At 37.8% G+C, this 26,012-nt stretch overlaps 1 protein-coding gene across 1 annotated transcript in view; it reads right to left on the reverse strand.

Annotated features, from left to right (window-relative positions):
- LOC102234612 (SH3 domain-containing RING finger protein 3-like) overlaps positions 1–26,012 on the reverse strand; it is a 115,659-nt gene continuing 89,647 nt past the window's right edge. The window contains 6 exon segments of the mRNA XM_023336898.1: positions 1–6,705; positions 7,964–8,337; positions 12,696–13,021; positions 17,223–17,506; positions 21,272–21,442; positions 25,708–25,823. Coding sequence (XP_023192666.1) covers positions 6,537–6,705; positions 7,964–8,337; positions 12,696–13,021; positions 17,223–17,506; positions 21,272–21,442; positions 25,708–25,823 — 1,440 coding nt within the window. The 3' untranslated portion in view covers positions 1–6,536.

Consider the following 26,012-nt stretch of genomic DNA (forward strand, 5'->3'; position numbering starts at 1 on the left):
CAAAGGCATTTATTGCGAAAAATGCACTTGACATGAAAAAACAATCATATCAACCACGGGTCATCAGTACAAGACAATGTATAATGATCACATGGTAGAAAGCGCTGGACGGTACCAGTCCAGAGCATGACTGCAATGGCACAAAAGGCCTATAAATATTCTGGACAATATAGAATCATATATCTATATATAATCTTTTTTTGTTTTTTGTTCTCTGTTTCACCCACAGTACCAACAGTTTTCACCACGAGTCAGTCCTGAAGAGGCATGAGCGTCCATGTTGCACCACGCTTTGTCATAGAGTTTCTTTTTAGTGTAAAGAGCTACATACAGAAGCCTCCGTCCTCCCGCTTTGCATTCACACACACGCACAGGTTCTCTCAAGTATCTGTAAGAACAAATATGGCATTTAATACAAAATGGCAGATCGGGAACTCAAGCTTCCTGGCAGATAACTTGACAGCATCACAAAAAGCGTTTGGGCTCAAAAATGGTTATCAGAAAACGTATTCAGGTTCCCACAACCACAAACATTTCCGTTTCTTATTGGGATTTTTTTGTGATACACCCAGACAAAATTGTACATAATTATGAAGTTGAAAGCTAATGATAAATATTTTTTACAAATATAAATCAGAAAGATGTTGCAGCTGTAATTATAGCCAACGGTGGTTCTACAGAAGTAAGGATTCGTAGGCTGTTGGCAAATACAAATCGGCAGAATGTATTTGTATTACTTTATCTTGATCCATCACATCAAATCTCAATAAAATACATTGTTTGTTTGAGTATTCAGGGGTGTGAATAGTGCTCCAAGACAATGAGTGCTAGTATTGTGCCTCAGTCAAGCCAAATAATGCTTACACCTCAAAAGAATGACCATAACTCTTCACTGTTTAATTTCATTTCTGAAGCCCTCGCTACAATTTTTCAGCTAGTTCATTTATACGACCAGGAAGCTGAGGCGAATGACAATCTTAGATCACATAATTAAAATACAAACATACACACGCACACACACACCAAAACTTTTGAAAAACTGGCGCTTCAAGTTATTATATCTAAAGTGACCACTGTGCAGTGGTTTTATTCCTGACATTTTGACAGATGTAAACGTTTTTTGTTTTTTTCCCCCCCCCAAAGAAAATCGACCCCAACGGAAATAAAAATAAAACACACACTTCTGAGATTCAATGATCTCAAACACAAATAAGAGGCTGTTTTTTTTTTTTTTTAATTGGAAATAATATATATCTGAGTTCTTGAGTCAACAAGCCCACAAACAGACAAAGAAAAGCTCACGTGAGACCAGTGCAGAGCTGTTTTGGGATCTGCTGGTTGCTGTCATCGGGCCCCAACAAAACAGAGAGGACTACAAATTAACCCGCAGGCTCGCCTTACTGACACTTATATACAAAGAAGCATGGAAAGAGGGCACTGGTCTGCCTAGAATAAACACCATTTATTTGTGTGACATTTGTAGGCACTAAGGTTTGACTGACAGGTTTCAAAGGCCAATGGGGATATGTTAAGTCCAACTTTTCCAAGAACTGATACTCAAAAGTTTCATAGTGACTCCCTCTTTGCTCATTTCATGGAGATAAATATGCACCTTTTTACTCACTGAACAAAAAAAGCCCTACTGACACTCATACAGAGAACAAATTTGAGCTTGCGCAATAAAAACATATTAAACTTAATTTAACTGTGGATAAATTCAATGCCAAATCGAAAAGTTGAATGCAATCCAGATACCTGCGAGCTGGGACCTGTTGCACATAGGGATGAGCCGGTACCAGGTTCATACTGAAGTAGGAAACCTTCAGTAACAATACTGCAATATTAACACACAACAAACAAGAATGTCTCAACATGGTCAAATGGCTTTTCTTTGAAACCTAGAAAACAAATGTTCTTACTGCTGCTATTGTAGTATTATTAAAGTAACATTAAACATATAATACTGTTTATTTATTGAGAATATCAATTGGACAGAATATGTCTTTTTGAAATTGTGCACTTCATTTAAATATGATGGTAAATTATTCAGGCTATCGAATCAGGGCTTATGGACTGCGAGTAAGCCACTCCTGACTTACTAACAGTAAAACAGGGTGCAGCTCTTTTAGTTTCCATACCATGACTGTTCATGATTCTAGGACAAGAAACATTTCAATAAATGAAGAATTTGCATTTCTTGTAAGCAATGGAAAACTGTAGGAGTCTGAATTCCTCTGTGCTCCATACAGCCAGAGAAAACTTTGTTCCCTTCAAAGCATTTTCTGGCAACTTATTAACATAGCTTTGCACCAAATGAACATTTAATATGCTTAAAAAAAGATTTCTTGTTCATAAATTATGGCAGGATGGATTGTAAGTGGGATAGACAGATTTTGACCTCGTGTGCAGTAATGCAGGTAATGCTGTGGTCTGTTGGGTTGGAGAAATCGCTGAGTCAAAAAGAGAAGCGCTCAGACTATTTATGCTTCCCATTGTCATGAGAGGTGGATCATGACCGACAGAAAGAGATTCTACACAGAAGCAGCTGAAATGATCTTCCTGTGACTAAGTGACTAAACTCAAGCTTAGACATAGGGTGGGAAAGTGCTACTGGGACAGACGCTGGTCCTCTGCATTGAAAGGAGTCAGCTCAGGTGGCTTGATTATCGTACCATGATGTCTCCTAGGTGTCTCTGTTTGGAGGTTTTTAAGGACAAACCACTGCGATATGTAATGGGTCCCCAGAGCATAACCCAAACTTGCTGGATAGACTACATACCCTACATATCCCCTGGGCTGGAAATGCTTTGGGTCCCAGGAAGGGCCTGGAGAGTGTCTGTAGGTCAAGAGATGTCTGGGTTTCCCTTGTGGGCCTGTTATCTGTGCAACCTGATCTTTGCTAAGCGGAATATAATGGATAGATGTGTGGATAAAATTTTATGAACATTTTTATCCTTTTTGAAAACATTGGCATACCTTGACCATAAACAGCCCACACCTAGTTGCAGGAAAATAATTTAATCTTAAGAATAATTCTGTTTTCCTCTGAGGATTCCCTGCATGGGAATATCTAGATGAATCATTTTCTTGTGGATTTCAGTCAATTAGCTTTTATTTTTAAAAATGTTCCTTTAGCTTAGGATTTTTCTTTATCTGTGCTGTTTTTGCTTTGTGCTTGCTTTTGTAAGTCTTGTCCATGTCCTGTTGGTTGGTTTCAGCATTTATGAATTTGTTCGATACAAAGTCAGAGCCAAAGTCTAACCTCCTAAACTGCTTACAGCACCTAACAATTAGCCACATGCATCACCATCGGCAACATTCAGGAGCACTAAATGTTTTACAAATCCTTCGCAAACACATTAAAAGTCACATTGTCATGTCTCATGCAAGGTAACAGTAATGTAAACAAGAACTTTATATTGCAAAAAACTTTACCGTGATTATAATGTGTAGATTTTAGCACACGGACTGCAGGGTATTTTCATTAACTTTATGCGACAAGATAAGAATGCAGGTTTAAGGCTCTTATTGTGAAGATTTGAAAGACGCTGTGTTTTAGTTCACCTGCTCTTTAGTGCTTCTGGAAAAAATACAAATATTCCTTGGAAAGTTTGGGACAAAAAATTTAAATTTAAATTTTGGATGTGATGAAGACTGTAAGCAGACCTGACAATAATTTAACTGATCTAATACATTTGTTAAACCTGTTTACAAGTGAAACAGATAAATGAAGTGACTAAAAGTCACATACATGAGGCTTAAAGTTAACTTACTAGAAATTATCTATAGATAAAGCGAGAGGAAGCAACAGCTTAAACGGAGGACTCAAGTTGAAATATGTGCTTTGAACAAAATTATAAAGAAAAATACAACAAAAAAGTCTTTAAAGTTTGGTCAGTTCTACAACATTTCACAATTAACACACAAAACACTTAAAATATCCTAAAAATGCAGGAAAATGTATATAAAAAAATAACAACAGCCAAAGGTCACTTTTTTTCAACTTTTCTATGCGATATAAACCAATCTGTTGATCTGGATAGTGTCAGTTAGACCCTCGTGTGCTTATCTTGTCAAAGAAATAGCTTTCTACTTGTGCACTTGTCTGATAGCTATTTGTGCTTCGGCTGAAATAAAAATAAAAAATCCAGCAATTTGGCTGCTGACCTCTCAGTCTGTTGTTCAAGGTCAGTTTGCTGTGCTTTCACAAACAGGAAGAAAAAGATTAATATGAATAAAATGGAATTAGATAAGATCCAGGTTCTTCTCTCATTATGTTTCAGTCTCAACATTTCTCTCACAATGTTGCTGTAGTGAGATTACAAATGCTACCACATTTTCAAGAAAAGGTCTGTTCTATGGATGAATTTCAATAAATTAGAGAATCATTAATATTGTTGAGGTAAAATTCATATTATATGGACTCATGTCATATAAACTGATGTTTAAATTATTTTAATTGTTTTGTTTCACTTTACTTTTCATTATTATGGCTTAAAAATAATAGAAAGCCAAATTAGGTTTATTAGAAGATTGAATATTACACAAGACCAATGCTAACAGATATTCAGTGATACTCTCCACAGGGAGTTAAAGTCACAAAAGCTCCATCCTAAAGAAAATGAGTGTTCACCGAATGCTGCATCCAAACATTTAAATAGAAAGTTGAGCGGAAGGAGCTGACCTAAGCTTCATAAATAATGTTTGTGCTGTTGGTGAGAGCTTCTATAACAATTTAGCAGAAGCATAATTTTTTTCCCTTTTTGAAAATAATCACTAAACAAATTAACTTTTCAATTATCGATTCTAAGGGTGAGTTTCCAAGTATGTTGAAAGTTGTACTTAGAGCATTTAAGCCTTTGTTGTTGTTCCCAACTACTTTGTGCCTTCTTGTAGAAAAATTTTGTTTAAAAAGACAAGCAGAAGTAAAAAAAAAAAAAATCCCTTGACGTGTTCAAATACTCTGTATATGTAAGTATGGAGGCAAGTTGTGACAAATATTACCATGTGCATTTCTTCTGTGTCTATTCTCATACCAAAGTTCAAAAACAACTTTAGAAAAACAGTCTGTAGAAGGATTTCATTGTGACTTCCTATTTCTTTGTAACTTCCCGTTTCATTTTACATTCAACAAGCCAGTTAGTTCAAATTAAATTGAAGTTTGAGAGCCAAAAAGTAATAAAAGTTAAATATTTTCTCAGTCATGTAAGACATATAAATAGAAAAATGGATGTCCTAATTCTGCCTTTTTTTTCTTTAAATAAAATGTGACAGATCATCACAGCAGGACAACACAAACACCTATTACAACATATAAAAAGAAACATAATAATGCTACATGCATTGTCAACATATACTGGGCTGAAACCAAACGTGTGCTCGCTGTCACAGAGTAGACAAGAAGATCCTGGAGTGCAGGCTTGAGTATTTCCCTCATCGCCTGGCTGCAAATGTTTACTCCTCAAACGAAGAAAGCACCCGGATTCAAGTTCTGAGGTCTCAGTGGAAAAACAGAGCTAATAATTTTTGTGCTAATGTTTGCTGGTGGACAATGCCAAACAGGAGATCTGGGAGGCATGGCTCATCGTTCTGTGCTCTTAAGAGTCTGTGCCTTCAGTAGCTTCAGAGCACGAGTTGTAGGTAAACTCCATCCAGGAGGCTGAGCTGGTTTAAAGCCATGTCCTACGGTGACCTCCACAATTATTGGCATCCCTCGTAAATAAGTGTATTAAGCCTTTAAATAAATGTATCTATTGTTGCAGTAGGATCATCTCACAATAAAATTTCCTGAAAAGGACAACTTTTAGTAAAATAAAAACCTATCTGGTCTGGAGACTGGGATAGCAAGAAAAAGAGTGGTTAACTATGTCTGTGTTGATTTAGCAATATATTGTATATTATCTTTTTAAACTGCTCAAATGTGACATTTTAAGTTTTCTGAACAGGTACCCAGGTTATATTTGTAATAGAGGGACAGAAAGATTTTCAGCAAAGATCCAGCTAACAACCATCAAGAAACATTGGGGACAGTTTTGTACAAACTATCTGTGGATGTGGTTAGTAAACTGAATAAATGTGCTCTAATTCAGGTAAATTTTTCAGTGTGAGATTATGCTTCTGCAGTAAAAAACATAGATTCATTTTAAGACTTTCTACATGTTACCAGGGGTCCTAATAATTGTGTAAGGGGCTGTGCTTAGTGAAGTGTGTGTGAATTGGTCGGACTAATATGGATTTCAGAAAATTGTAGATTAATTCAAACATGAATTAATTTAAAACTTGTATATTGCTCAATATGTGTAAAAACATTAAATGTAGAATTTTTTTCCCTTCCACTGTTGAATAGTTAGTTTCTTAAGGCAGGTTAGAAAATGAAACATAAAATTTCATGAATTTTGATCCAGTAAAGAAATAAAAGAATCTGGGAAACCAATATCAGCCCAACCTCCATGTAGGTGCTGCTTGTGTTTGTGTAAAATATTTTTGTGTGTGTGACTCAGAGACAGGGTTAAACTCTTTTGTCCCGTTCTTGGAGCTTAGAAGCTCTCGACGAAGCTGCCGGGAAACAAGCCGGTCTGTCCCGTCCTCTGCAAGGTGCCTTTGTACCACCCGTCTTCCCTCTTCTTATGAACAAACACCACGTCCCCTTCCCGCAGTTCAATCTCCGCTTCACTCTGAGGCGGGTAAGGAACGACCACACGATACCTACCAAGACAAAACAAAACTTTTTCAAGGACTAAATTAGTGCATGCATGTTTTTACTACATTTAGAATCTTTTAACTAGTTTTGGTAAAATATTCCCACCAAAGTATTTTCTGATATTTGACTTTGATCACCAAAATCTGGTAAATGTTTGTACACACTTGTACTTCTTCCATTATACACATACATACAATAGATAAAGCAGTGGGCATTCTCTCCTGAGAAAAGCAACTATCCAGCAACTTTCTACAGTAGCAAGCTGCTGACTCCTGGAGAAAAATTAATATACTTGAGCATACTTTAAGTCAGACTAATCATGAGTATACTTCAGGTTCACTTAGCATTAGTTAACTTAAAATGTGACATTTTGGAACAACTAATTTTGTGCTTAGTGTATTTTAGTAGTATTTAAATTGTATTAAATCACAATTTAAAGTGTACTAAGTGTACTTCAAATTAAACATCGTCTTCTCAACTAAAAGACCAAAATGTAACTTTCTGTAACAGCACTCTATGTATGGTGAACCATTGTGAAATGTTGTTTACAGGATAATGTTTAAGGCAGGATTTTGTTGAGCAGGAACAGTGAAGCTTGTTAGGAAGGATGTAGAGATGAATGAAGCTAAATACTAGCTAATCGGACGACACCATGTTGAAGTTCATCTTCTACAAGGACAAAGCATGATGATGATTTACATCAAAGCATATTCATATCAGGGTGAGTCAGTGGATGTGCAAAACTGGTGAAAACAAAAGACTTGCAGCTGTGCTTTCAATCAAAGGTTGTGGAACAAAGTATTGAGTGATTTTTCACTTCACAACTTAATTGTCACCTTACAATTATGGACGTTTTGGGTTCGTGAAAAACAAAAAAAATACCATAAAATACATAGGACTTTTAAAACTTGACAAAAATGAAAAATCGAAGGAGAAGAAATGCATTTCCAAGGAAATTTAAAACTGTCCCATCCAGAAAACCTTAGTCATATTTTTTAATCTAGACAGAAGAGAGTTATTGGTCCTAGAAATGCCTCTCGGTGGCTCAGATTGTTTTCAGTCATTGCTCATTCTTTAGTGATTACTCACTCTCTCGGGACTACTTTACATCCTGCTGCCAAAATCCTTCATCCAAAAATTCCACAACACTTTTCAGAAAATCTGTTGTTTGCAGATGTGGGCTCATAAGCAAGTTTTTAAAAGCTGGTTGTATCTGCTCTTGCCTGCACTTACAGTATATAGGTGCAGTATTCCCAGACCTACCTCTCTCTTGACAAAGGTTTGGGCTCAGGCCGGAGGACCATTAGAGCGCTGCCAGCACGTGTTGCTGGAGGTGACATGGGGAAGTTGGTATCCAGGGAACCGGACTTCCTGTGTAGCGGCTCCAACCCTATTGCCCCTGGCATATCACTCTCGATTGGGCACGAGCCGGCTCGGCCCTGTGACGCCATCGGACAGGAGCCCGAGCGACCGTGATGGTGAAGGTGGTGAGGGTGGTGGGTTGGTTCTGTGGCCCCGGCCCCCTGGCCTGCCTGCGAGGGGTCGTGTGTGGGTGGAGAGGACGGGGGTGAGCGTGGTTTCTTTTTGGCAGCAGCCCCTGACAAAAGCTTTAGCAAACCTGCTGCTTTTCTCTCCTTCTGAGGATGGACAGATAAGGACAAAGAGAGGGAAACATACAGTAAGAAGTGGAAGCTTTACACATAGATCCTGAAAAAATAATATATTTATGAGATATGAGAGGTATATTACATAAATATTTAAAACTATTTTTAAAATGTTAATGCAAATCACAAACTACTGATTTTAGAGTTGAATAAGCCTGAACTACTCCAACTAGACAGTTCACAATATTGTCTTTGTACTGTACACTCAGAGAGGAGGAAGCTATTTTGCCAAAACAAACAAAAAAAATCTAGATTACAGTTTGCAAAAGCACACATTGACAAAGACCTTCATTTTTGGTGACATGTCCTGTGGTCTGGTGAAACTAAAGAGGAACTGTTTTGCCATAACGACCGTCGTTACAGTTGGAGCAAAATGTGAGATAATTGTATGCATTGAAACACCATCCCAACTATGAAGTAATGGGGTGGCAGCATCATGTTGTGGAGCTGCTTGTCCCCAGGAAGACCAAGTGGATTTCATAAAAAAAAGATGCCATCATAAGGAAAAGGCAGTAAGTGGCATTTTGAAGCAACATTAACAGACATCAGTGAGGAAGTTAAGGATTGGGAGCAGATTGGTCTTAAGCATACAACCAAAGTGGAGACAAAGTAGTTTTAAGACAACAAAGTAAAAGTTTTGGTGTGGCCGTCACAAAGACCTGATCTCAGTCCTAAACAGAATTTGTGGGCAAATCTCAAAAGGTTTGTGTGAGTGAGGCGAGCAACAGACTTAGTTACTCCAGTTCTGTCAGGAGGAATGGGACAGAACTCCAGCAAACTATTGTGAGAAGCTTATGGGAGGAAACCTAAATTGTTCCACCCGAGTCATACAGTTCAAAGGCAATTGCACTAAATACCGAGGAAATGTATGTAAACTTCTGATTTTGAAGATGTCAATAAATACATTTCTGACAGATTCTCTTATTATTGTGGAATTTAGTAAGTAGAAATAATCTTGGTAATTTTAACTGACCTCAAACAAATGAAGTTTTGTTTGATGTAATTTCAGGCAGCGAGAAAAGAAAGTCTGTCTTTTTATTTGATGTATGCAAACTTCTGGTTTCAACTGTAGATGCTAATTGTTTTGAGCTGTTAATTAGCATAATGGCAGATAATGGATTTAGAAATGTTGACTTCCTTTTATAAATGTAAAATCTGTGTTTTGTAGGAAATACACAGAGTAATGCTAGTCATGCTGGTTGCTAATAGTTCCAGTTTACATTGACTTCTCAAAATAATTTGGTCTTTTGAGTTACAATAATAAAACCATGTCTGAAAGGTAAGAAAGCATGGGAATATGATAAAAACAGAGCCAGCATGTCAAAGCTTTTCAGAAACATTTGAAATGCATGGAAAGGAATGCCTCTCTAGTCTAGATTGATTCTTTCATCAAAACAGCAAAACAGGAAACTATACAATACAACATGTGTCTACAATGTCTACAAGTACAAATAAGTTTATCGTTGCTGGGTGGTGGCCAGCGTGACCAGGGGAAATTTTTGCAGAATATTTTAGCTTGATGATCTCCCAAGCAACATTTTACAGACCATTTCTTTGACTGACATTCATTACACAGTCATGGTAACAATTGTTGAAGCAAAATTAGCTAATACATTCATCTGTCAGACACAGAACAAACAACCATATCAACTACTCTGATGTCAGGACTTGGCATTCTCCCCAAGTTCCTGTTAAAACAACCCACACAGCAAGGCTGATGGAAAACCAAAACAAAAAGCATCACTGCAAACAAGCCACATTCCTCAAGTGAAGCCTTAGCACAGAGAAGGGATGGCACAGAAACAAGCGCTCAACAAAGCACTAGGAGAGAGTGTGAAAACATTTAGACTCAGCAGGATTACTACCAAAAGCCAACTGCATCCCCTGCTCTCCAAAGATAGCTTTCTCTGCTATCTTTGAAGAGCATTCCCTCCAAATATATGTGCTTTTCTCCAAATATGGACATTTTAGTGTTTCCTACCTTTAGTCTCTTTATCAAACATAAATCTTTTACAGCTCACAGTCAGAATAATGAGCAGCTGTTAAGAGTGTGGCAAGGTAGTAAAACATGCACCCACACACGCAAAAAGAACGCTCAGAGCTTTGGTAGCACATATTATCCTCCTGCAAAAATAACAGATTGAATGCTAATTTCAGAGATGGAGGACAGGACAGTGAAATAAACAACACTAAAAAAGGAGAAAATGGTAAGATGGGAGCTGGATTTAATAATGAAAGAGGGATTTTTGGGGCAAAGAAGGAGAAGAGCAGAAGGGAAGAGACAAAGAAGGAGGGAAGTAGATTGAAATGGCACAAAATGTGAATAATCACTCCCTCTCTTCTTTCATCTGCTGGCTTAAAGGCTTAATCTGCCTCTTGTGATTCAGTGCGCTTCTTTATAAATGTCTGTTTATGGACATATATTTATAGAGAGCACACACAGACCCATGAGCGCGGTTTCCAAATAAACCACCAGAGAGCAGCATTAACTCACCTGTGACTTATCCCATGCCATTCAGCTTCATCCGTTTGTTTCTGTGCTGTTTTCTTTCATGCATAGTGCAAGGGACGCATTTTGACATGTGGCTAAAAACAGTGCTGTAGGAAATGGTTTGTATTTTTCACCGAATAACATGAAGTTTCACCTTAGTGTTGGGGAATCTAGAGCAAACAGCTCAGGGTTGATACAATTAGTGGAGCGGATGCTGCATAACGACAGAAAATCCAAGTAAAATCCAGGAATACAATGAGATAAAATCTGGAGAACTGATCCATTTCAGTGGATTATGACAATCTCATGTCTTAACATGACTTAAGACCAAGATGGTGGCATTTCACAACTATTTTCGAGTTAAATTTGACAAAACGGAAAACTTGAAGGGGGAAACATATGTTCAATACAGTTCTGTTTAAATGGAAACTAAGGCCAGTAATATCTAAACCATCTCCAACATGTTTCTTGGCATGTCCTGCACTTTTCAGGACCTGAAATCCTCTGAGCACCCTCGACAGCTTTTTTCCTTGGCAGCTGCCCCGTGAGTACAGTCATTTTGGAAACTAGTGTGCAGCATCCAGACCGACATGGTCTGTAGCGGCAGCTGTGCTCCAGACAGCGTGTCAAACACAGATTTAACCTAAACTGTGTCGGGATAGATGCTTTGTCATTTTCTCACGAGTAAAATATGACTTCAGACCTGGTTATCTCCGTCTTCCCCTGCTCAAACTTGCAAAAATATTAACTGGACTGTAAGAGTCTGACTCGCACACCTGCTAGTCTTATAATTATAGCATGCTTGGGGAGATTTGGTGGAGGCAAAATTCAGATTTCAAGTTTGAATTCAAGACTCTTCAAAAAGGGTTGCACAGTGGTGCATGTTGTTGCACTGTTGACTGGATAAAGAAGGTCCTCGGATGGATAGATGGATGGACAGACAGACAAATTAATGGACAGATGAACAAACAATGATGGCTAGATGGGTGAAGGGAAATCTGGATGGATGGATATATCTTTTTGACAGCAGAATAAGAAGTAAAGTCTGGAAACACTAATCTTTCTTCACCCAAATGTTTACAGAAAAAAATACTTAAATTTCAGACCTTTCCTGATTCAAGTGGGTGGATTAAAGAATTGCCAACGTATTTTATTTTATTTTTTTAATATGATCAAAATGTGGGACAAATCTCTGAGTCGAGGTTTTACAAGAAGATTCCAGGCCATCTCTGATGTAAACAAAGCCTCTGCATGCTGTTCCACAGTCAATGAGCTGTTTGTCAGGCAGCCATGTAGTTAGATTAGCTGTCCCAGAGCGTGAAGCCAACAGTGAAACAAATGGAGCTGAGACAAATGCAAGCTTTCGGCGGCATCCTTCACTGCTGGTGCACAAGGGTCGCTGAGCAGTTGTACCAAAGCCCTGGGCAAATGACACTAAGCAAGTCTGCACACGCAGTGCATACACACATGCAGATGTAAAACCTGTACAATACAGACCTACAAAAACAAGGAGGATAAGGTGATATTTGACGAAATCCTTATTTAATTTGACTTTGACAAGTTAATTAAATCACAAGTGGCAAGATATACAGCAGGAATACAATCTCTGGAGTCAAGAAAAGTCACATTTGCACAAGGCATTGCCTTTTAAAATACTGTTCTTCTACATCCTCATTAGTGGATATTAATGCCAGTAATGAATGAATGTAGGTTAAAAAAAAGAAACTATTTTAGATTTTGATAATCTTTCCTTTAGCTGCTGGCAAAAAGAAAAATCAATAACTTATAATATATAATTCTGAGAAGTTGTCTTTTAATTGCAAGTGGGCAGAAGTCCTACCTTCTCCACTTTGGGTGCTAGGGCACCCTGGGTGAGAGCGTGGGAGGGACCAGGAGAAGGCGGCTGCAGCGGACTGGCCGGCTCACCGTTGAGAAACACGGCAGAGACGTTGGGAGGTGTGAGACAGGAGAGAGGGGAGGAGAGAGGGAGGATGGGCCGTGAAGCTGGGGAGGAGAGCGGGGAGGGGCCTAAGCTGGGTCCTGGAGACACCATGGAGAGGGGACGACCCGACTGGCCAGCGCAGCGTGAGGGAGAGGAGTTCTGAGGACGCAACGGGGAGATGGACACAGTGGGGCGCTCTGGACTTCCAGCAGGTGGACTATGGACTAAAACAAAAACAAATGCAAGGGTTACACTAAGATGACAGAAATCAGGAAAATAATGTTTGAAATAATCATTTTTAATGATCTGACTAGTAATCTGCTGATACAATAATTATGAATGTATTACCTTTACCTTAAAACTACTTCTATGAACATTTGCTGTTCATTTAGGTAAGAGGTGTTGTAGTGACCAACAATAGTACGAACTTCTGAGTTAGTCCAGCTTCAAAGTTGGTCGAAAGTGGCAGTTTCCTAGTCAAATTCCCTTATTGACATTCTTACTAACATCTTTAATTTAAAAGACAAATCTAAACCCTCAAATTGTAAAATCTTAGCTAAGGCACTCAAAAATAAAAATCCATATAAATATAATGTGAAACAGTTGGGTTTTCTAGCCACCTGCTCTGCTACACTGCAGCAGGCTACTAAAAACATCCTTCAGAGAGGTGAGCTGGTCATGTGATAAAACCACTAAATGCCAGAACTATGCACATACTTTATTTTGTAATTGAGACCAGATGCGTGTCGGCGTGTGTGTGTGTGTGTGTGTGTGAGGGAGAGAGAGACAGACACAAAGCAACAAGAGAAAAGGGAGGAAAAAAAGTGGAAAAAAATGGGGAGAGAAACGAGGAGCTCTGTCATTACGCCTCCATAAAACAAAAAGCACAGTGATGTCATTCGGCTGTGTGCTTGTCAGTTTGTGAGTTCACTTGTGTGTGTGTATGAATGTGGGTGTGCGCATATCTGCGTGTGTGTGTGTGTTAATCTTGGCAGTGCTCTCTGAGTGTGTACTCTTCTGCCTTCCCAAAGAGACCTTCAGCATTATTTTCTCAGAGGGAGAAAAAAACGACACAAAGAGAAGGAGAGAAAGGGGTATTGAAGAGATGAATAGACTCCGAGTGGAAAGCAAGGTTGATATGATCTAGACCTTGTACTAGTGCAACAGTGTGAGTCTGTGTAGGTGTGTATATGCGTGGGGGTGTGTGTATGTGTGAGTGTGATTGCTTGTAGCACAAATAGTAACACTGAAAGATCAGAGCACAGTATTTCAGTGTTTTTCCACATGTGGGGTTAGCTTGCATGTTTGCTTGGATAGAGTAACACAGGAGTGTTGCTAAATCATCCTGTGCTGCAACGTGTTTCTCAAACATATTTTAAACAGATCCGAGTCATATTAGTGTTCTAAATGGTTCTTGGTGCATAAACGAGGGGAAAAACCTAAACTCAGTGTCTCCAATAAGTGCTAAAACTTAAACAAATGTCCTGCCTAGTATTAACAAAGTATAGTTTAGTTTCCCTAACTCTTTTTGGTGTCTAAGCACAACAACAAAGCTAGGCTCAGTGGAAGTGATTAATCATATCGCCTAATCATAACTAAATAATTATGAATAAATATCCTATGAATAAAATGAACTACTGACTTTGGTTTATTGATTTGGTTTTGCCACAAGAACAGTTTTTCCATGTTTTTCCTAAGCATAAAAAAGTACACTTCCTGACAAATCTTAACACTGAAGTTTAGTTTCCTTAAAAGGTTCTTTGTAGTTTCATTTCCTGTCATGGCGATTTAAGATCACATTCTTATTTGTAGAAATACAACTGAAATGATAAACTTGGCACAATCAGCTACTTTAATCACCTAAACAAGAGGCTTTGTACACTACGCCTAACTTTAACAAAGAATTATTAGAATAATTTAGTTTCCTATTGCTAATTTAAACCTAAAGCCAACAAACGAGCAAAACCTCAGACATAAACAAAATCTAAATAGTAAATTATCTAAAAAAAAGTAGTTTCACTAATGGGCTGTTGTGAACCTGAATAGTAAACAATCTAGATTTATTCTTAAATCCTAAACTATCTCCATTGTCCAACCGTCAGAGTAATTTAATTTTCTTAGTTTGTGGCATTTACAACTGAGCATGAAGGTAATTTCAGGGAAACCAAAATCATTTATTGCCTAAAGCAGGGGTCCCCAAACTTTCTCCTGTGAGGGCCACATAACTTGTCCCTTCTCTGATGGGGGGCTGGGGTCAGTTTGTAACAGAAAAAGTGTGACGATTGTAAGAGTGCTAAACATAAAAATGTATTGTTTTTCAGAAAGCACAATCAAATAACCTTTTCTGGATTCTTCAGAGGACAAAAGTCAGGAAATAACACTATTTATGAAATAAATAATAACCAAATAACACTGGGTTCTCCACATAAAAAAAAGGGTTAGGGTCAATTATATGCATGTATAAAATAGTTACTAAGTAATAGTTAATAATAAATAAAGTTCATTACTAAGGAACATTTTATTGCAAAAGTCCAACTTATCAAATAAAAATGCACATATATGAAAATACTCTGGTATTGTTCAGGGGGCCGGACCAAATGTGGAGGCGGGCCGCATCTGGCCCGCGGGCCGTAGTTTGGGGACCACTGGCCTAAAGCCAAACAAGAATCCTCGTAAACTCAGTAAAGTTGCTTGGTTTCCTGGTGCTGGTTGGAGTTTAAACCCAACCAATAGGTTAGGTATGCGCAATATATTGCCATTATTAGTCATGGCTGATGTTAGTCATTTTTAGCAAATTGGTTTCGGTCTCGAAAAGCAAAACCAGGCCAATACCAATAATCACTGTTTGTCTTTATCTTGTTATTGTCTGAGTGTTTTGGGAGGCAGAGTGGTTGTCCATGTGGTACTTGTTTGGGCATGTGACAGAGATAATGATTCAGTGCAGGATTGCAGGGTGTTTAACTGAAGCAATGTCAGTGGTGTGGTCATTTCTTCATGGTGTCGCAACGGTAGGGGATAATAAATACATATACATAAACATGCAGAAATATATTTATGTTATCAAAAAATACTGGTTATCAGCCATAACAGCAATATTTATATCAAATATCAATATCAGCTCAAGTTTTTATATCGCTGCATTCCTAAATCAGGCTTGTTGCCCAACTCTGGGTAAGTTTGTAAGTCAGTACAAAATGTCATCCATTTATTGAAGCAAAATGCTCACAGTCTGTTATACAGATTACAGCATGTTTTGAAGCAAGCTGCTGTAAAAATAAACAAGTATACTGAAAGGCACTGTAATTGTTATTTTCTATTACAATTCCAAAACATCTACATTTAGTTAATGGAAAAGGGAGTTAAAACTAAAAGATAACGTACTTTTTCGTTCCTGGTTAATTTCTTGCAATATTAATAAGATTTTGTGAGGATTTCCGTGTGCTTATTTTAAGTTCCTGTGTCTTTTCAGTCTCCGTGTTGTCCTGTCTACAACTTGATTGTTCCCAGGTGTATCTCGTTCCCTTATTACCCTCTGTGTATTTAATGGCATCTGTGTTTCTGTGTCTTTGTCGGGTCCTTGTCGATTCTGTCTCGTTCCTGTCGCGTCTTGGTTTTTGTTACCAGTGGCGAGCCTTAGCCTTTCTGCTCAAGCTGTGCTGCTTGGAGTTTTAGATTATTTGTGCATTCTTCACCATTAAACCATCATCATTTCTCTCAGCAACTGGGTCCACTGTGTCTGCTTCACCACTTCACACTGCAGTTTGTGTTGTTGACCAGTTTTCACATTTGCAGAAGTTTAATCTTAATTGCACACTGGATTGCACATACAGTACAGTGTACTGTTTTGTTGTTACATGATGCTCATTTCTATTTGACTGGTGACTCTAAAAATGATGATTTCTTAAAAACATTAAGAAAAAGAACAAGACAAATGTACAAGAGAAAGACAATTAAACAAAGAGGACGTTAACTGGACCTGTGCCTACTATAGTAGGTACCGGAATTAATGACTGTTCGATATTCCATTATTTTCTAATCAAGAACAAAAGGGGCTAAAATGCTCCAGGATCCTAAATGATAAGGACTCTGCTGCTTGGAGTCAATAGCCTGAGCTGAAACTGCGCAAACAGCATTAAAAAAGAAACGTCTTTAATTAATCCCTTTTATTTCTATTAATTTGTTAATTAAATATTCTGCGGGAAGAATCCCTTCTTTGACATCTTTTCAGGAAATTTAATTATGCTGCAAATATACAAGTTAATTGTTGTTCAGTTTAGAAATGAAAAAGGCTGAATTTCTATAATTTTAATGTGTCCAAGTGAATCATGTAAATTTGATCTACCTAAAAATAGCTTTTACAGAGTCAAACTGAAATTTGTTGCTTTAACTCAAAAATAAACATTCTGTGTACGTATTTCTGCTTACCCAGCTGCATTGAAGTGCGGGCCTGATTGGCCACATGCTGGCTGGAACGCAGGCAGTTCTTCAGCTGGGCGGCGGCAGTTTGCGGCGAGGACGCGGGGCTGACACTGTTGACGCAGTTTGCTGAGGTCACAAGCGGAGTGGCGGGACGAGACGACGAGGGGCCTGGAGATCCGGGGGATGAAGGGTCTGAGATTTTACCTGCCGCTTGACTGTACCCATTTCCCCCTCCTCCAACTGGACTGGACAAACTCGAACCTCGAGGAGATACAAGTCCAAATGGAGCCCTTTGAAAAAGAGACAGGAGAAACATGCCGATTTATCAGTTTGCCAAAATGGTCTGTGTTTTTTGGGGGGATTTTTGTGCTCATTATGCTTTTAAAATCACATTCAAAACACTTTTTTTTAACTTCAACTACATACAAAACGTACCCACCAAAATAAAACAAGTAAATGGAAATGGTAATTATACCACCTGAAGTGACATTTAAGGAACCTACCACCACAATGGTGAGATGGTGATTTGAACAGGAAAATTGTTGCTACATTATTTTACAATACAGATCTTTTTACAAAGTTAAAAATAAACAACCATTTTTTGGTTGTAATAAAATGATATATTCATAGTATTCTCATACATTGTATGTAAAGGTTTTTTAGATTTGACAGATTGCTTAAATTTCAAAGATATGGGTGAAACCTCTAACGAAAGGCCAATAAAAATAATAAACGCTTTTATAAAAAAAAATGTGGTTTTCATATGTTCCTGGCTTTGATTAAAAAGCTTTTTAGTGCACCGTTTCTCAACTTTTTATTTACACAAATGGATGTTACTCAGCTCATGAATAATAATGAGCGTTAACAGGAGAAAAAAGTAGGGAGGGATTTTTTTTGTTTTACATACATTTGCACTAGAGTACAGCTAAAGAGGTGACAACAGTTTTAGATTCTGAACTTCACTATGTCCCCTTCGTCTGTGTAATATGTAATGGTATCCAATCTTATTCCAATATTCATCAGAAACAATACAACCTTCTGTTGTATTACTATTATGTAGCTGTAGTCTAGTTCTTATGGAAATTAGAGGGATCAGTACTAAAGGTATGGCCAGGTATTGCAGAAGTATGGGCATTGTCTGTTAGTTTTTCATGTCTGCTTACAACACCAGGACAAAAACAACACTTCAGAGTAAAAGTGTCTCCAACTAAGACAAATGTTACACAAAATCACATTAAAAACATGTAGTGGAAACAGAGTTTTTCTTCCCTTTTTTGTTACTATTCTACCAGCACTTTTTCTACTCATGTCTCATATCTCATCATAAAATCATAGTGCCAGTTTCACCACCATGGACTCCTACCTCGAAAAGCTCCATGCTAATTTTTGCCATCTTATTAATTCATGCTTTGTTTTATTGCTGCTGAATGTGGATGCTGTGAGGTACGGCCAGAATCTTTTTTAGCACCAGCAATCCGTGCTAAAGAAATACATTCACTGACATCAAGAAGAAATTATCCTGGTGCATGAAGAAAACATGATAATTAGAAAGAAAAAGGGAAAGAGAACTGAAGAGAGCTATTCTCATCTGATATTAAAATTTAGCTCAAAGCACCACATTTTGCTGCAAGCATTGCTATAGGTACTCTCCTGCTTGTTGGGCACAAAATATTAAAAGTGATGCAGGTTTTAGTTTATGATAGCATACCAGATGCCGCAAACAGTACTAGTAAGCTCTGTCAGAGTGAGTAATGTCACTATTATTGTCTGACTGGTGGATCAGCACGATGTAGTGTCCTGCTGCATCATATATGCTGCTGCAGGCTGCTCGTGTTTCTGTCTGCAGAGTGCTGAATGGCAGAACAGTGAACTGAACATTATTGACGCAGCGGTATTCACACTCTTATGGCTTCCCATCGACTTCCCGTCAGACACATACAGAGTTATAGCTTTTTATGCGTGAGCACATGAGTGTGTGTTTCAAACAAAAGACACAACTGAGTTATTCCCAGATTATTTGATTTCAGGTTCTGTATGGATATTAAATAGTCATGCATCTGGTTCTTCTGCATGCTTGGCACAGAATGCTTCCAAATGTCCCTACAAATGCTTTAACTCCAGTTTGTGACCATAAAGATGACAATATATTTCTGCGTTCAAAACCATTCACGTGTCCTTTTACTGTATGAAAACAGACTGCCATACACACAAATTTGTGCTTAAATCTTTTTCTGTGTATGAGCAATTTTGAAAGCCTCTCATTATCATACAGAGAAATTTCTGAGCTGCACTGCAGACAAAGGAGGGGGTAGTAAGGAAGGAGGAGTGGGAGGAGGAGAAGAGAGTATGCTTGCGTAAAAAATAACAAATTGCCTCTCATTTGATTATGCGTTCATCTTGCCTCTCTCTCTTTCTCTCTGAGATTGCATAAGCGTCGAATGTGAAGCAGCCATTCATACACACTTGAGAAGTAAACCTGCTGTTCTGGCTGCAGTTTTCTCTCTTCATATGATTGTTTTGTTTTTTACCTCTTCTTCTTCTCCAAGCTGTATTGTTTTCTCTTTCAGCTATCTCCAATTTTACACTTCACAACCACATTTTATCTATCTTTACATTGATCCCTTTTCCCTGCGTTTTTCCTATTTATAACGGCCGCCTTTAAATGTATCACCTTTAAATAAAACACCTGAACTGTTTTTTAAGCTTGGATGTGTCATAATTCTTTGCAAAAGGCAAGTCCTTACATTTTGAGAGGTTTCAATATAAAATTTCAATGGATTTTATTCTAATTTCTTGTGAATTGATCAAACTGGTTCAATAATATCAGTAAACAGCAATATTCAAGTCTTGCCAAAGACTGGATTGTAAGTTGGACTTAGATTTTGCCATTCTAACTCAAGGACATACTTTGATCCAACATACAGCCGGAGCTACATTCCAGGTTAGCTCTGGCTGCATGTTTGGCATTCTTATTTCTGGAGAGTGAACCTCCAACCCAATGTCAAGTAGTCTGTGACAGGTTTTCTTCCAGTACTGCTCCATATTTAGTTCCATCTATCTTTTCATTACTGAGACATGCAGTTTTCTGACCAAAACACCTTCGTCACCCTTCTTTTCCCCAACAGTAGCTGTCTTTTTTACCACTATTACAGGTAGAATGTTTTTATAGTGCAAGACTGAGAGTTGTTCTTTTAACAGATTTTCCCTCAGCTGTGGATCTTTGTAGCGCCACAAGGGTGTCTTTTGATTAGTGCTTTCCTAACCTTGCTTGTGAGTTTAGATCTGATTAACCTACCATTTCTTGGTAGGTTTTCATTTTGGCATCTCTGTCCATTTTTTTGCATGATAGACTGATCAGTACTGTGTGAGATGTTTAAAGATGGAGACATTGCTTTGTACCAGATGCTAATACTCTTTAAAGTGCTCACAGGTGTATTTATAGTAAGATTAGATCACACAGAAGTTTACTCTACTAACTAATTAGATGAATTTTGAAGAAAACTGGTTCTACTGGATTTTATTTACAGGTATCACATGCAAATTGACATTTCAGATTTTAATTATGAATAATTCAAAACCCATGAATTTTTTTTTTCTAATTTACAAATATTTATCACTTTGTGTGGGCCAATCACGTATAAATCAAGCAAATTTCATTACAGTTTGTGGTTGTACCGTAGCAAAAATTATGCATTTACGACATGCATGTGGTCAAACATATAAATGATTTTACATATTAAAACAATTTTTTTCAGTTATTTTTAATTAAACTTTTATGTGCCAAATCTTTGCACTGCTTTAATTTGTACAATTCAGTTTTAAGTGTAATTACAATAAATATGAAAAAAAAGAAACAATAAGAAAAATTATTTGTCCAAGATCAATTTTAATAATGGTCCTTTTCTTAAATTCCTTTAAGCCAATCATTCCCACTGAAGACGGCCAAAATAATAAGAAATACTGACCGTTAGGCATCAACTATCAAAGCTATTTCTGTTTTATCTTTATGTCATAAAGACAAAATATTACTGCTGTTTTGTCTAACCTCCACTAACCTGGACACGGGAGTGACGTAGTTTCCTGGAAAGACTCCAGAGGCGGCAGTTCTTAGTGAGGTGCCTTTGAACCATCCATCCTGACACTTCTCTGTCACCCGGTACATCTCCCCCTTCCTTAGCTCCAGCTCGTCAGCTTTCTGGGGCTTGTAGGCGTATAGAGCTAAATATCTGGACAAGAAAGGCAGTAGGATGTAAATTTAATGTAAAATTGAGTAAAAACGTTGAAGGATTCATCAATGTTTGCAAATCTCTTAGCGGGCATCTCAAATCATGCATCTATATCTAATGATCTGATTAAAATCTAATTGCCAGAATTAGGAAAAACACATGCAAGCTTAACCCTTTGGAGTCTTGGGTCTAAATGGCCGTTTTGGTCTAATTTTGAATTTACCCTTATATTTTCACCATAAAAACTATTTACCTTACCTTGTTTGGTATCATTATTTTCAGAACATCCTAAACTTTGTGATTTTACAGTGTTTGTTTCATTTTGACAAAATTTATTATCACATTGGAGCAAAAAACACACACAGAAACATGACGTCATGCCCGCCTCAGGGCGGGCGTCGACCTCAAAAGGTTTTTAAGCAGTTTGTGGTATCATCAGGATGGCTCAAAGAAAATGGGAACATAATATCAAAAATAAAAAGAAATCTCTATTTTTGCCAACATCCAAAATAAGATGTAAGTATTTGTTAATGAGTAAGTAATAATCTGAGCAAGGACTGTGCAACTAATTAAACTAATTCAACTAAATAAACAAATTTTTATTCAGATTTTTGGCTCCCAAAAAAAAAAAAAAAAATCACAAAAAAGCTGAGGGATAATACAAAGACACACAACCTGGGTGTGAAACCAGGCCGGGCCGGCAGTGCAAATCTTCAGTAGCCTAGGGCAGTGGTTCTCAAACTTTTTTCAGTGATGTACCCCCTTAAAAATATATTTTTAGTCAAGTACCCCCTGACACGGGCAAAACATTTTTGGAATTAAAAAGAGGTACAGTGCTGTAAAATCACTGTCTGATTTATTAAAGCCAAACAACTTATATCAGTGAACCTGACAAATACATCCATATTGCAAACATTGCATGGTAAAACAAAAAAGAAAAACAGAAGACGGTGACCACCAGGAAGGAATAAAACCAGTCAAACCGTTTTATTTTAAAGGATATTGAAACTAAATACTGAATATAAAATTCAGTGCATGAACACACATTTATATTTTATCGAATTTTTTACAAAATAATTTTTCCCAAGACTTATTATGAGGAGCCTACTGATTTTTTAAAGATATTTTGAAAAGCTTCACGTACCCCCTGCAGTACCTGCACGTACCCCCAGGGGTACATGTACCCCCATTTGAGAACCACTGGCCTAGGGGCTTGGTTGGGCTTGGCATTAATTACATAATTAGACACTTTTAAGGTGAAGGCCTACATTATCAAATACAAAATTCAGAAAATTATAAATAGAAAAGCAAAGTTTGGAGAAAATTTACATTTGTCCTTTATAAGCACAATAAATGCAATGCATTTCTAAGCTTAGGGAGAATTTTAAAATAAATTTTCAGAATTTCAATCTTGACCAAAATTATTCATCCATCCATTTTCTGTACACCCTTGTCCCTAGTGGGGTCGGGAAGGGTGCTGGAGCCTATCTCCAGAAACATTTCGGGCGAGAGGTGGGGTACACACTGGACATGTCGCCAGTCTGTCGCAGGGCAACAGAGACAAATAGGACAAACAATCATGCACACACACACACACACACTCACACCTAGGGACAAATTAGAGAAACCAATTAGCCTGACAGTCATGTTTTTGTCGGAGGAAGCCGGAGTACCGGAGAGAACCCACACATGCACAGGGAGTACATGCAAACTCCATGCAGAAAGACTCTGTGCCGGGAATCGAACCCAGGATCTTCTTGCTGCAAGGCAACAGTGCTACCAACTGTGCCACTGTGCAAAATTATCATGACTGTAATTATTTTAGAAATCTAGCAGCTTTACAAGTACATTATTATCAATAGTTCATAGTAGAGCTCAAAGTCAAGCAATACAAGCTCACAGACAACTGAGCTCCACTGATTGTCTGTCTCTCCTGAATGAATTCGCCTTTGTGATGCTCACAAAGACATTTTCAGCCACAACTGGATCTTTGTCAGATTACAAAGACATTTTGGTTTGAACCTCCCACCAATTATTGTACATTGTGATAAAATATTTCCTGTCTGTTGCTCAGATGTTCATGTGTGTTTATTAAAATTTTTTAATTACTTTTTTTTTTTAGTTAGAAAAGAAAGATAAAAATCAATTCTCAATGAATATACTTGACAAATATGCTGAGGAAATAACTATATTTGGACAACTGTTGAACAACAGCAGAGGGTCATATTCTTCAACTTAGGTGAGGAGTGAAAACTGTCAGTCTCCACTTAAAAATAACAAACCAATCCAGCATTCAGGTCATGTCTCTGTGTGTGATCACTTGAGGCTGGCTGAATGGGTTTGCTTTCTGAATGGGAACTCTTGCTATAAATGCATCCCTGATCAATAAGTGCTTGTTTACCGGTTCAGAAGATAAATGTAGTTCATATATATTTATATTTATATACTTTTGTTCTTGGATGGATATGACTAAGTTAGTAATTGCCCCCTGTGTAAACATATAAATGAGCTCATGGACCTGTCTCCGGGAGACATTTATAGTCCGTAGCGCCAGACTAGATGAGATCGCAGAGTAAACAAGCCATATATGTGCTACCTCCTCGTTACCATAGCAACAGATGTGGGGACTGTCTCCCGTCTCCCCTTGGCAACAGGAATAGTTGCCAGGTCAAGATGAAAACGTAGGACCTCATCAGTGGGACAAAGCCATTCTGTTTTGGTATGTGTGTAGGGGTGTGCATGTGTGTGTGCTTGTGTTCCTGTTAAGCTACTGGGAAGGTGATATTATTAAAGCCGACAATGCTCCTGGATTTGACTCACATCCAGTCCGAACGATGGTGATGATATTGTAGACTCACAGATCTCAGAGACTGGGCTTTTATGTGTTCAGTGAAACAAATGCTGAAGTTAAATCTAAAAAAAACACCTTTGTTTATGATCATGAGAAGAGTTTGGAAGTGCTTGGTAAAAATGTCTAATCAGCAAATGTGATTTAATTAGTATGACCTGATTTTTTTTGTTTTGTTTTAGATTCTTAATCCTAGTTAAATCAGTTTGAAATTTAATCAATTAAATTACAAAAAATGGGTTTGAAGTTATGGCTTTATTTATAAGAGAAATACCCAAGCTGACTATAGGCAAGTTTAAAGTCACAGCAATTGTGAAGAAATCCCGTAAATAGAGAAGGTTAAAAGATCTTGAAACGCAAAACATCATGCAATGATCTAAACAAACTCAAGAGAATAAATTTGTTTCTGATTTTTCCCCAAACTATTGCTGAAGCCCAAGATTTAAAGAAAGAAATTCTGATGAAATATAAGTTGTATTCTTTAAAAGTTGTGCACTTCTAAAGCATACTTCTGGTGTAAAACTAATAGCTCTACAGAAAAAGAAAGCCATCTCAAGATAATATGGCAGATGGCAGTGGCCTAGTCAAAGTCTGGACATAAATCTCACTGAAATGCATTAACATGGTCTAACTAGGTCATTGTGCTTGAAAACCCCGAATTGTGGCAGAATTAACACAATTCTGCAAAGTTAAGGGGGCCAACATTCTTTCACAGTGCAGTAATAAACTCATTGCTTGTTATTGGAAATGCCTAACAGCAGGTGGGTCTGACAAGGATGGCACTATAATAATTACATTAGTGAGCTGATAGATTTTCCAATAGAGCCAGGCTAGTTTAGATCTTTTTTTTCCCCTTAAAATGCTGTTGGCATTTACTTAGCTTCTCTTTGTCTGATAATACATTTTGTTTGATGATCTGAAACATCTAAATAGTGAATGACAAAAACACATCTATGAATAGACAGGTACATTTTCACAACAATGTATATAAGTCTGGAATTAATTTACAGAAACAAGATTACTTTTCAATCGTATTAACATGCGCCTACTTTTGTCCAGTATGTCATTTCTTATCTCCACACTACTACAAAAGTCTGCCAACAATGCTAGAAAAAAAAAAAACATGAACAGCCCGCTGTCAGAGTTCTTGGTGTCTTAATTTTTAGAAATGGTAAAGCTTGTTAAAAATCCAAGCCACACACTGCTTAGTGAACTGTGTTTTTCCTCTCTGAAGGGGGATTTTATCCTTGACCGGTGAAGGAGTAAATGTGGTTTCAGAGGTGGTGAAACATGGCCAATAGCTCTGGGCACAACAGAGTCAACATTTCTAACAATGTCAGGAAGTAGTTTGTGAAATCTTGCTTGTACATCTGGCACATATGCAACGGGCAAGTGAGAAGAAGCCTGAAGTACTCACATGTTGAGTGGCAGCTGCACCTTGGCATGGGCCAACAGCTCAGAGGTAAGAGACGCCACTTTGGGGGGAAGCGGTATCCCCATTGAGGATGGAGAGGGACCTGGAGGAGATGCATCCTACAGGAAGACACAGCACACAGAAAAACATTGGTTTAATGTAAACTGTTACCTAAAAAATGTGCTTGTAGTCTTTTAAGCATCCTGGGAACTATTTACAAACAGCAAAAACACTTTGAACTCAGTGAGAAATGCAGCCAGAAGCCATAACAGTAAAAGCGACATGACTCCAAACAGAAGCCTTCAAAG

The sequence above is a fragment of the Xiphophorus maculatus genome, chromosome 7, assembly GCF_002775205.1.
Source record: "Xiphophorus maculatus strain JP 163 A chromosome 7, X_maculatus-5.0-male, whole genome shotgun sequence".
Taxonomy (NCBI): Eukaryota; Metazoa; Chordata; class Actinopteri; order Cyprinodontiformes; family Poeciliidae; genus Xiphophorus; species Xiphophorus maculatus.